General features: G+C 44.5%; 1 protein-coding gene across 3 annotated transcripts in view; it reads right to left on the bottom strand.

The window, feature by feature from the left end:
• Positions 1 to 1,106: 1,106 nt before the first annotated feature.
• PRPSAP2 (phosphoribosyl pyrophosphate synthetase associated protein 2) overlaps positions 1,107 to 12,978 on the bottom strand; it is a 31,192-nt gene continuing 19,320 nt past the window's right edge. For all 3 annotated transcript variants that reach the window (XM_063143114.1, XM_063143112.1, XM_063143115.1), the window contains 6 exons: positions 12,098 to 12,213; positions 10,990 to 11,045; positions 8,618 to 8,766; positions 7,475 to 7,545; positions 5,327 to 5,473; positions 1,107 to 2,237 (listed from right to left, as the gene is read on the bottom strand). In XM_063143114.1, the coding sequence (XP_062999184.1) occupies positions 2,079 to 2,237; positions 5,327 to 5,473; positions 7,475 to 7,545; positions 8,618 to 8,766; positions 10,990 to 11,045; positions 12,098 to 12,213 (698 nt within the window). In that variant the 3' untranslated portion in view covers positions 1,107 to 2,078. The remainder of the gene's footprint in view (positions 2,238 to 5,326; positions 5,474 to 7,474; positions 7,546 to 8,617; positions 8,767 to 10,989; positions 11,046 to 12,097; positions 12,214 to 12,978) is intronic.

Raw genomic sequence — 12,978 nt, 5'->3', positions numbered from 1 at the left:
TTTAACAGACCAAGCGAAATTAGGCTACCTACTAACGGCAGAGAAATCGACCCTACTGAATTTGGCCTATTTTGCGGTAACAGCTGCAAAAATTAGGAAGGAACAGGTTCAGGTGGATGGTTGTAAACAATAGATATACCATAGATATACAGAGTACAATGAGAAATTAGGATATGTTTACTGTAGGAGATGTGTGCTGATGGGGGTAATTGCTGTACGGAGTTCGGCTAATTTTAATTTTTTATGTAGTAACGTGTGATAATATGTGTTCGGCTAAAACTCATTTAGGGTAGCCATGAATAAAATTTGTAATTTGGATAAAGATCTACCTTCTGCCCGCTTCTACTTTGATACATAGCAAGCAGCTATGTTTTTTTACTCGAAAGTAAGCACTGGGGATCCGATCTGGGTGGGACCGCGGTGGTGGTGGGGATGATCCCACAGTTTGGCCTCTGGACCAAAGGAATGGAGTCTGAGAGTGGTCAACGCAGCACCAATTTTTAGAAAGGGATCCAGGAAATTACAGGCCACTTAGCACACTGTCTGTTCCAGGTAAATTGGTGGAAAGCGTTATTAAATATAAAATTATCAAGCACGCAGAAGGACAAATCCGGTTGAAAAGGAATCAGCATGGCTTCTGCCAAGTTAAGTCCTGTCCTGTCTAACCTTTTAGAGTTCTTTTAGAGTGTCAATAAACACATGGATAGGGGTATCCGGTAGATGTTGTTTACTTGGACTTTCAAAAGGGTTTTGGCAAAGAACCTCACCAAAGATTCCTGAGCAAACTTAGAAGTCGTGGGATAAGAGAAGAGGTCCTCTTATGGACTGGTAACGGGTTAAACAGCAGAACACAGAGAGCAGGAATAAGTTGTCAGTTCAAGAATAAATGGGATGTAAACAGTGGGATCTGAAGCAGGGAAATGCTTTTTAACTTTTTCAGAAATGCTCTGGAATTAGGAGTGAGCAGTTTGCTGACAACACCAAATTATTTAGGGTGGTTAAACAAACAAACAAACAAAGGGTGCAACGCATGTACGTTTCCCACAATGGTATTGTTCAGCCTAACAAAAACAACACAACCGCTGAACAAACGTTTCCTAAGAAGCTCACACAAAAACAAAATCTTTTATTCTTCTTGTTGCAGAAAATAAATACCAGTGCATATTCCATATGCTTTTCCTATAAAAACACTTCTACAAAAAATGTCACTGAACCGCGTACGACAGTGCAACCTTCATTTTTTTTTTTTTTTGGCTTGTCAGATGCAAATTCTATACAGTAGCTACCTTTTAATGTTATTAATCCTTTAAAGCACTCATAAGCAAGCTGCTTTTTGGGGGGGGGAGGGAGGCATGTTTCACTTAGGAGCCACAGCCCCCAGTGTGTGCGAGTGCGTTGCACGCTTGGGGGCCCCATCTTCTAGGGCATTCTTTCACGTAAGCTGAACCAGGAGTTGCACAAAGCAAGAGACTGAAGAGGGTATTTGCACCACGCTAGTGGCCCTTGTTCACTTTTGTGATAAACTGAGTTTCTACGGCGTGCGAGGCTATAATTTTTGCATACAAGCAGATGAGATCTGGGAAGGTCCTACGTGTCTGACCAGGAGGACGATTCCACATCATTGCCCCAGGGACACAATTCCTCTTCAAATAGTTCTCCTGGTCACCCAAGTTGTCAAGGGCGTGGGTGGGTGTGAACAGAAGCAGGGCTCTTGCACAATGCAACTCACTACAATGAGCAGAAGATTTCCCCAAGGAATATGCCCTTAATAAATGGTGCAGCTAATCTAACAGCAACTAGATTTTTTTTAAAAAAGCTTTTGGGGGGTTGGGTGGGTTTATTTGGGATAAAGTCCGTTTTTCTCAAAAAAATCGCAAAGAAAATAGCTCTGAAATTTTCATCTACTGAATCGAACCATAGGGGAGGAAGGGGAGAAGGAAGAAACTAAACAGAATGGGTTCCATTGAAATACAAAGTCCAAGCCACAATGCTTCACAGTTCGGTTTCTGTACATGTCCAGTTTGGCCCCTGAAAATATTGTCTTCTTCTTCTTCTTCTTCAAAGCCTCCCAAAAACTATCAGTCATCCAGTCCTATGTTTCTGAAAAGGTACGACATGGACTCCCCGTTGTGGATTCTGCGAATGGCCTCTGAAAGGATCATACTGATATCCACAGTCTTAATTTTGGGGCACTGCAGCTTTTGTATCTCGTGAGGAATAGTGTTGGTGACCACAACCTGGAAAGAAAGGGCAAAGAGGTAAGAAGTTGAGCTGCAGTATCAACCATACTACTTCAGGGTCTCACAACAGTTGTTTTTTTAAAAAATAATTAAAGAAGCTTGCCCAAAAAAGGATAATTCACCTTCTTCATAGCATGTTGGTACAGCTCCATTTATCCTAGCAACGCACTACGAGAGAAATCAGGAACAGGAAGGTTTTGTAGGTATCCCCCAGTTTGCTTTGTGTTGGGGTGTGAGGGAAGAGCACCAGAACAGCAATTGACCAGAGAGCCACTGTAGGGCAAAGCATGAGGCTTGGAGCAGGAAGACTTTGAGTTCAAATTCCTACTCAGCCACAAAGTTCATCACCACAACACACTTGGCCAGACAGACCTACCTCTCAGGGCTACCGTAAGGCTATTATTATTATTATTATTATTATTATTATTATTATTATTATTAGTATCCCGCCTTTTGCCCAATGCTGGGCCTCAAGGCGGCCTTACAAAGTTTAAAATATACATGGGGGGGGGGGGGAGGGAAACAAAACCATAAACAATTAAATAATACACAACAAAATTGTAAGACATTAACATAGATGGAGGGATGGATTATTCTCCAAAGGCTTGCTGGAACAAAAAAGTTTTAGCCTGCTTCCGAAAGCCCATCAAGGAGGGAGCCAGCCTAGCTTCCCCGTAAAGAGAGTTCCAGAGCACCGGAGCAGCCACCGAGAAGGCCCTCTCCCATGTTCCCACCAGGCACGCCTGTGAAGATGGTGGGACTGAACGAAGGGCTTCTCCAGAAGATCTCAAATCACGGGCAGGCTCATAAGGGAGAAGACGTTCTTTCAAATAACCTGGACCCGAACCATATAGAGCTTTATAGGTCATAACCAGCACTTTGAATTGTGCCCGGAAGCAGACTGGAAGCCAGTGGAGCTGTTTAACAGGGGAGTTGTTGTGTGCTCCCTGTAACCAGCCCCGGTCAACAATCTGTCTGCAGCTCTTTGAACCAGCTGGAGTTTCCGAACACTCTTCAGAGTGTAATAATTGCACTGGCCCTCACCCTCCGACCCACGTGTAGCCCCTCTGACCTTCTCGGAGCAAGACCAGGACGCAGGTACTGAAACCCTAATGGGAAAAGCAGCAGGTGAGGCATGAGATAGCTTAGCTCAGGTACTTTAAAGCCGGCCGGCCGGAGAGGCCACATTTTACACTTGCTTGAGAAAACCCAAAGGCCCATCGAGAGGGTGGGGGCATCCTGGCCGGAGGAAGCAAGGAAGTGCTTGTTTATAGCATGTTGTTTTGAAACCTTGTCAAAATCTGGATTTTCAAGGTCTCTGGAGAAGCTTTGCTGTGCTGTTCTGTTTCTATTTGCTTTACCCACTCTGCCCATTGCTTTTCATTGCTGGTTTTTAAGATATTTTGACGACCATCACTATATTTTAAACGCTTTAAGTATGTATTCCACTTTTTTTTTAAAGAAGCTTACAAAAATGATAATACAGGGTAAAAAACAACAACACCCTAATGTTAAGCAAGGAGTTGTGATGACTGTCAAGGGCGGATTGCTGAACGCATTTCTAAGCCACCTTTCAAAAACTCAAGAAACTTAACAGCAGCTATAAAAGCGGAGCACGCAAGTGGATTAAGGAGTGCAATCGCTGTTCCAGGATCCAACAGAAGGACAACAGATAAGAACGTAAGAAGAGCCCTGAGGCTGGATCAGACCAAGGGTCCATCTAGTCCAGCACTCTGTTCACACAGTGGCCAACCAGCCATTGGCCAGGGATGAACAAGCAGGACATGGTGCAACAGCACCCTCCCGCCCATGTTCCCCAGCAACTGGTGCACACAGGCTTACTTCCTCGAATACTGGAGATAGCACACAACCAATCAGGTCTAGTAGCCATGGATAGCCTTCGCCTCCAGGAATTTATCCAATCCCCTTTTAAAGCCATCCAGATTGGTGGCCATCACCTACAGAGTTCTCCCCTCCCGTCGAAACAAGTGTGCAACCTACAAAAGCTGCAAAGCTGAAAAAAGCAACAGAGAGGAACACTTCTCATGGGCAGGTTGATTGCTACCATTAGCATGGAGCACAAAGACCCAACCCTCCCAAATTTACAGCTGCATTTGAGGGAAGCAAATTTGTAGCAATTTTGGTGATTTGCTTTTGGGTGGGGTGGGGATGAAAGTAAAAAAAAAAATATGGTTATAACTTTAGGAGCCACAGAGCTATACGCTGCATGTTAACCCGCTGTTCTCCCTGTACTTGGCAGTTTTATACTGAAGTAAATCTCTTTGACTACAACAGAGCCCATGTGGCGTAGTGGCTAGAGTATTGGATCGGGAGTAGGGCAATCTGGGTTCTGGTCCCCACTCGGGTGACTTTGAGCCAGTCACACTGTCAGCCCAACCTACCTCACAGGGTTGTTGTTGTTGTTGTTGTTAGGATAGAAATTTAGTTATTTATTTATTTATTACATTTATATACCGCCCCATAGCCGAAGCTCTCTGGGCGGTTTGCAAAAGTTAAAAACAGTGGACGTTAAAAAGTATACAAAATTTTAAACCATCAAAAATATAAAAGCAGTATAAAACAGTATCCATTTTAAACAACAGTTCTGGGGTCCATTACAAAACAAACGAACTTAGCATATGTTGTTAAATGCTGTTAAATGCCTGGGAGAAGAGAAAGGTCTTGACCTGGCGCCGAAAAGATAACAATGTTGGCGCCAGGCAAGCCTCATCGGGGAGATCATTCCACAATTGGGGGGCCACCACTGAGAAGGCCCTCCCCCTTGTTGCCATCCGCGGAGCTTCCCTCGGAGTAGGCACTCGGAGGAGGACCTTAGATGTTGAGCGCAGTGTACGGGTAGATCCATGTCGGGAGAGGCGTTCCGTCAGGTATGGTGGTCCCAAACCGTGTAAATGGAAAAGAGGAGGATTATGCACACCGCTTTGAGTTCCTTGGAGGAAAAGAGGCGGGCTATAAATGCAATCAAGCAATCAATCAACTTTCTCCCAAGCAAACATCCACATGCAACACACGAGTTTCAGAAGCGAGCAGCCATCTTGAAAAACGGCCCCAGTCTGCCTGCGTACCTCATCAATTGCAGACTCCTCTATCAACCTGGGGGCATCCGAGGAAAGGAGGCCGTGGGTGGCCATGACGAAAATCTTGTAGGCACCTCTCTCTTTGAGCGTCTCGGCGGCCGCGAGGAAGCTATCCACGTCATCTATGATGTCATCCTAGCCAAGAGAACACCGAACAGTATGTCAGCATTTCCCTGGCGAAGCCGCACCGGAGAAAGAGAGGGATCTAGTGAGTCACGTTGCCTCCAGCGCTAGTCATACATCATTGTCAGCAGCCGGTTTTTTGGCTCAAGGAATAAAAGGGTCTTGGCCCTGAATTCAGAGAGCTGTTTTTCCCCACAGGCCTACCTGCATAATAAGGTCTTCCTCAAAGGGCCTGCTCCACACAGCCTATTCTGCCCGAAATAAGGCAGGAGGCCCCGCTTAGGAGAGTCTTTTTGGTTGTGGTGCTAATACTGCCTTGCTTCCCTCCCACGGTTTCCCAAGGAAGCCCGTTAAGAAAAGGCTGTGCTGTTCTGGCATTTTACCGGACTTGTATGATGTCTGTAATGGATCCATAGTAATTGCTTACACTGCTTTGTTTTGCTTGAATTGCTGTTGACCTTTGCCTGGTTATGTTGTGGTTTTTATATACTGGGTTGCAAGCCGCCCCGTGGGTTTTAAAACGGAAAGGTGGAAGGCTTTTCTAATCAAATAAAGAAGCAAAAGAGAAATGAGCCTGGGGGCTTCTGAGAAGGCTTCCAAGGACTTCTTATAGAAATGACACCACAACTATTCAGAGGGCCTATTAAAAAAGAAGAAGAGTGAGATCGTTCTCTCAGAGTCTCAGACACGTGGGAGCGGACTGATAACTCAGGGAGGGAGAGGACGTTGCTCAGCCTCTGCCTAGAGACACTGTTGACATCACACATTGCAAGAGCAACCTTGGGCTCCTGGGATCGAGCCCTGGGGATCTCCATCACTGCATTCCAAGCACGTTTTGCAACGGCAGATAGCCGCAGGACGGAGGGGAAAGTGATCCGAGATGCAAATGGTACAGCATTTCCTGTTGCTTCCAGGGGTCCCAAATGACAAATGGCCACTGACAATTACTTTTACCAAACGCGAGCTTCAAAATCCCCTAAGGGGCACCTATAGCAGGCCGCAGCAACAAACAAGCCAGCAATGCATTCCCCCGCAGGCCTGCCCAACCTGTTTTGATTTTGAGCACTTGGGAAGCCTTTCCGAGGCGCAAAAGGGACTCGCTTTTCGGAGAGACTTACTAACGAATCATGGAAACACGCTGATGCTGCTCTATTCATGGCACTGTCCTTTCCCCTGCTCTCATCCAACCTTCCCCAATCTGGTGCCCCTCTAGCTGTGTTGGACTACAACTCCTAGCATCCCCCAGCAAGTATGGGAGTTGTAGTCCAACACAGCTGGACAGCAACAGATTATGGAAGGCAGCCCTATTCCATCTTCTCCTAAAGTTATCTCAGCATCTCCCTAGATAACTTTAGTCCTTTGTCTAACTTACAATAATAACAATAATAAATTTATTTCCTGCCCACCTCTCCATCCTGATCGAGGCGGGGAACATAATACATAATACTCAATTAAAACCTAATATACATTGTTAAAAACATCCTAAAAACATTTTAAAAACATCTTAAAATCCCCCTGGATAGGCCTGCCGGAAGAGATCAGTCTTGATAGCTTTCTTGAACGCTAGTAGACTTTTCAGTCGACGAGTCTCCTCCGGCAGGCCATTCCACAGTCCGGGAGCAGCACAAGCATCTATTAAGCTCATTTGCCCTGTCCCTGTGCAGTATGAAAAGCTGACTGCCTGTTGTAAAAGGGGCAAACATTTCTCCACTGAAGCATCCTCGCTCTTTTCACCAGTGGAACTACGCTACAGAGGTCAGGATCAAGTTTTCACATGGCCTGGCTTAGTATTCCAACACACAAAATGCTTCCGTTTAAGGGAGTTACGGCCCACCCTTCAACAAGTTCCTAGGGAAACTTAGAAGGAATTAAAATTACAACAAAAACAAGTGAATGTACAAGTATGTTGTTAAGGAAAAAGCAGCACAAATGCATCAATACATCACAACGTAGAAGAGCAGCATAAAAGCAGCCCAAAATCCACAGGTTTGCTGCACTAAGATTACTACATACCACAATGATGGCTATCCTTCCGCCTACATCTCCGACAACCGTGATGGGAGGCTTCTCTTTGGGAATGAGCACTGATTTAGGAAGCAAAACCAAAAAGAGTTATTATATCATATATCCTTCACCTTTCTCCCCCAGGTAGGCAGCAGAGGGCATTCTACGGGACACAATTTTCTACAGGAGAAGTGGGAGAGACCAAGAAGCAAGCGTCAGCACCCTTGCCTGCTCACGACAAGCCAGAACGCTCAGCGGCTCTGCTTTATCATGACATGCAAACTGAGGTAGATGACTCCTAAATGGAATTGCAAAAGGACTTAAGGGCAAGGCCAAACTCTCAAATTTTCCTCCACAAATCACCATGCTGTAGCATAGATGAGAGAAAGCTACCTGTTGTACATAGAGATGTGAAGGCCTGGAACCCCCCCCCCCCAAAAAAAAAAAAGCTCAGGGGGACGACACAGTTTTTTCTGAAGCCTTGTTTTGTTTTTCAGAAAAAAATGAAGAAAAATGGATTGTGGAATGATTTATTTTAGCATGATGAATAAAATGTTTAAGACAAGGTATTCATATATTTACTTATCCAGAAGATTTCTAGAAACTATGTAGAGTATCAGATTTTTACAATTTCTGTGCACTGAGGACAAGCAAGCAAGGTTGCAAACTGAGACTACAACTCTCAAATGCAAGAGCAAGATGCATTTCTGCCTCTAGGGGGCAGCACTGCCATTGAAGCAGAGACTGAACCTGATAGTAATAGCTATAGCTCAGGAAATGTCTGATTAAATTTCATGCATATTCACTGAATCTTGGTACCCCCCTTTTTCTCAGTTCTTTTTATGGGAACGGCTGCTTTATGTCTGCTTGACACTGGAGGACTAGCGGAGACATAAATAATTTTCTTTGTTACTAATGTTGATGGTTTCTTCTCTGTGTGTGTGTTTTTTAAATTGTTTTTTGCCTGCTCCTCGTAAACCGGCAAAACCAAAGAGATTCCTTACAGTTCAGGAGCTTGTAGCTCCATTTGTTACAAAAAAAACAAACATGTTTTTTTTCCCATGGCTTCAGAATTTCCGGAAATTTTACATCTCTAGTTGTACATGAAGCGCACATCCAGACAAGCACAGGCTCTCACATACCGCTACTTACTGGGCATCTCTAAGCTAGGATGAATGGCAGCGACACTTTTGGCTGTCGGGGGCGAATGGCGGCCATCCACCAGGTCAGACTCTGCGTCTTGAGCCTCACCGTGTATCACAGCAATCCCCAGTCTCAAGCGCTCTGCAAACGACTGCGCTCTAAAGACAACACAAGACAACATTGTTAACGCACCTCATTAATGATGTGAAAAACAGGAGAGAAACAACAAGGAATGATGCAAAGAATGGGAGGTTAAGACAGGAATTCCTCCCCTACGGATCTTAGCCGATGGTTGCACACTGAGGCCAAGCCAAGTCAATGACGAAACACCGATAGGTTCACGCAAACATCCATCCCAGTTACCATGTGTCCTTTTGTATTTCAGTTTTAAACAAAGGTCAAAGGCCATTTCCACATATTACATGGCAAACAACCCAGGCTGATGTGTTGACCCACCAAGCTCAGTGCTCTCACAAACCCGGGGTCGTCCCATGAAGCTGATCAGTGGGAGATCCCGGACAAATAAAAGGAAGGATTTCTTCACACAGCGCAAAGTTAAATTATGGAACTCATTATTATTATTATTATTATTATTATTATTTATTTATTTATTTATATAGCACCATCAATGTACATGGTGCTGTACAGAGTAAAACATTAAATTGCAAGACCCTGCTCATAGGCTTACAATCTAATAAAATCATAATAAAACAATAAGGAGGGGAAGAGAATGCACCAAACAGGCACAGGGTAGGGTAAAACTAGCAGTATAAAGTCAGAACAAAATCAAGTTTTAAAAGCATTACCACAAGATGTAGTGATGGCCACCAATCTGGATGGCTTCAAAAGGGGGTTGGATAAATTCCTGGAGGCAAAGGCTATCAATGGCTACTAGCCCTGATGGTTGTGTGCTATCTCCAGTATTGGAGGCAATAAGCCTGTGTGCACCAGTTGCTGGGGAACATGGGCGGGAGGGTGCTATTGCACCATGTCCTGCTTGTTCATCCCTGGCCGATGGCTGGTTGGCCACTGTGTGAACAGAGTGCTGGACTAGATGGACCCTTGGTCTGATCCAACATCTGGGCACTTCTGATGTTCTTATGTTCTTAAGTATACTTGTAGGGAGGTTGTGGCCTCTCCCACACTAGAGGCCTTCAAGAGGCAGCTGGACAACCATCTGTCAGGGATGCTTTAGAGTGGATTCCTGCATTGAGCAGGGGGGTGGACTCGATGGCCTTGTAGGCCCCTTCCAACTCTGCTATTCTACGATCCTATGAAACACAACTTTCTGAAACCACCTGTTTGTCACATTCATATTATTGCATTTGGAGATTTCAGTAGGACCCTGGGAGAGGGATGCCACTCTCACAGCACAGTGATCTAAAACGTTACTGGCAAGTCTGAGACCACCCATTATTTTTAGTCCTGCACGCAGATGTCCTGCAGAAGAGCCAAGATATCTTGCTGTTTTCCAATTGTTATTGCATGTGCTTCTTACAAATGAGACAGCAAAGGCATTTTGTTAAGACGGTGTTTCAATGTCTTTCGTACTGTTTTTTATTCTTTTAGTTTTTGTCATCCACCCAGAGAATGCCTTTTATTGGGCAGATTAAAAATAAATAAATCATAGCAGCTTTATTAGTAGAAGTATACACAGGTTGAGATTTTCTGCTCATGCCCTCTGCCTCCTCCTGCAATTTATTAGAAGTGATGTTCACCCCTATACAGGTGCAAACTTCAGATGTCAAAGTTAGTGTTGGGTTGTGTTTATACTCTTTCCTCACCCGAGAGGAAGGAGTCCGCGGATTCAAGCTTACTCCCCCACGCTGCTGTAAAGATAAGTTCTTACGCCAAGAAGGTTAATAGGAGTATAGCTTTACTTTTCAGCATTGGCAATAGAACAACATACAATTCATTTCATTTCATATTCAGATTGCATTCTTCTTCCTTTCTTCTGAGAACTTTTAAACAATCTTTCCTACCAGCAATTAGTCTCTGGGAGTTTCAGTTTTCAGACCTTTTGCTTTGAAGCTTTCCTCCCGTGCCAGCCAAACGATGCAGTATCAGCAACCTTGCTTCCAACTCCTTTTCTGCCACAATGTTCCTTTCGTCAATTCTTTTCCTCCTTCCAACCCCCTCGTACCAACTGTTTAAGACACTCCCTTTTTAAACGGTTAGCAAACTGACATCAATTAACTCAGGTGTTTCTTGCCTTCATTATAGACACCTGCCTAATTTGCTGCTGCGTTTCTCTACTTTCAATCTTTAACTACACCCATTCGTTGTAAAATATACATTTGATTATTTACACAATTTCAAAATATCAACAGTTAGTTTGACTCTACAGTTAAATGGTTCGGAAGATTAAACTATACACCCACCTCTTTGCAGACGCAGGAGATTTGGCCACAATCACAGCATTCCTGTAGTCTGGAATCTGTAAACAAAGGCGGAGGGATGGAACACAGAGCCACATACAAAAGTTGTCATTTTCACTTCACCTTTCGCAGTGGAAATTTAAAATTGCCCCTATACTGGCTTTGCTATAGTGGGAACTCCTAACACAAAACTTAAAACATTGCTTCTCCTTCTTTTCCCGACAGGCCATTTCCTTTTAGAGAGCTTTTCTCACAAGCCCCAAAGAGCATGAAGCTCTTGTTCCAGGCTGGCTGGGCATCCCAAACAGGAAACATCCTTGTAAAAGGGTTTGGGATGCACCGGCATGCTTTAAGTCCTGAATAGTAGAATTCCTACACCAATAATAATAATAATAATAATAATAATAATAATAATAATAATAATAATATATTTCTTACCCGCCTCTCCACTTGGATCGAGGCGGGGAACAACAGTGAATATAAAACACATTAAAAACTGATTAAAAACATCCTTACATGATTAAAACATCCTTAAAACATCCGAAAAACATTCTAAAATTTCACTGGGTATGCCTGCTGGAATAGATCAGTCTTTATTGCTTTTTTAAATGCTAAAAGACTGTCAAGTTGCCAAATTTCCTCTGGCAGGCCATTCCATAGTCTGGGAGCAGCAGAGGAAAAGGTTCTCTGGGTAATACCTGTCAGCCTAGTTTTGGCTGGCTAAAGGAAGTTCTTCCCAGAGGACCTGAGTGTGCGGGGCGGATTGTACGGGAGAAGGCGATCCCGCAGGTAGCCTGGACCCAAACCATGTAGGGCTTTAAAGGTGATAACCAACACTTTATACTTCGCCCGGAAACTAATTGGCAGCCAGTGAAGAGATTTTAAAATTGGTGGATTTGCCGGTTGTCAACACATTATCTAACTGTTCCCATCCCTGCAACCCAATATCCATACTTGATCCTCATTAGGTGAGAACAGTTATGCTCAAACAAGAATTGCCCATCATACTTGCCAGGCCTAGGAGGGGATGGACAGAGATCACCCACCCCATTTGGCTTGGAAACAGGTGACACGTAATGAATGAAATGAAATGAAACACAGTTTTGCTCACCTCTTCCTGGATGTACTGTAGCAAAAATGGAGACGCTCTTAGGTTGTCGACAGGGACATTAAAGAACCCTTGGATTTCCTTTTGATGTAAGTCCATAGTGATCAGGTGAGTCAGACCTTTGGGGAAACAGAGGGAACCGATATTTTAAATGTCAGAACCGCAAGAAACAGGTGGCAGATAATAAAAATGTATTCCTCAAGTAGAGATGATTTAGGAAGTACTTCTCCCACAATAAACATTACAATCCATACTTTAAGTATCTGCCTGTGCATACAGTAAATTCTGTTATCTTTATTTATTACATTTATATCTCACCCCAGCCGTGAAGGGGCTCAGGGCCATGCACATGGCCAATCCTGCCCACACCGGCTAATGGGCGGTATAGAAATGTAATAAACACATAAATAATACCGAGACAGACTCTTGGTCCATTTAGCTCAATATTGCCTAGTCTGACTGGCAGAAATGGCTCTCCAGGGTTTCAGGCAGAGGTCTGGAAACCTTCTGCAAGCAAAAACAGGTGCTTTGCCACTGAGCTGCAGCCGCTCTCTCTAGGGTTTCAGGCAGAGGTCTTCTCCCAGCCCTGCCTGGGGACCTTCTGCAAGCAAAAACAGGTGCTTTGCCACTGAGCTGCAGCCGCTCTCTCTAGGGTTTCAGGCAGAGGTCTTCTCCCAGCCCTGCCTGGGGACCTTCTGCAAGCAAAAACAGGTGCTTTGCCACTGAGCTGCAGCCGCTCTCTCTAGGGTTTCAGGCAGAGGTCTTCTCCCAGCCCTGCCTGGGGACCTTCTGCAAGCAAAAACAGGTGCTTTGCCACTGAGCTGCAGCCGCTCTCTCTAGGGTTTCAGGCAGAGGTCTTCTCCCAGCCCTGCCTGGGGACCTTC

This window comes from Elgaria multicarinata, chromosome 17 (assembly GCF_023053635.1).
Source record: "Elgaria multicarinata webbii isolate HBS135686 ecotype San Diego chromosome 17, rElgMul1.1.pri, whole genome shotgun sequence".
Taxonomy (NCBI): domain Eukaryota; kingdom Metazoa; phylum Chordata; class Lepidosauria; order Squamata; family Anguidae; genus Elgaria; species Elgaria multicarinata.
This window is presented reverse-complemented; position numbering and strand designations above follow the sequence as displayed.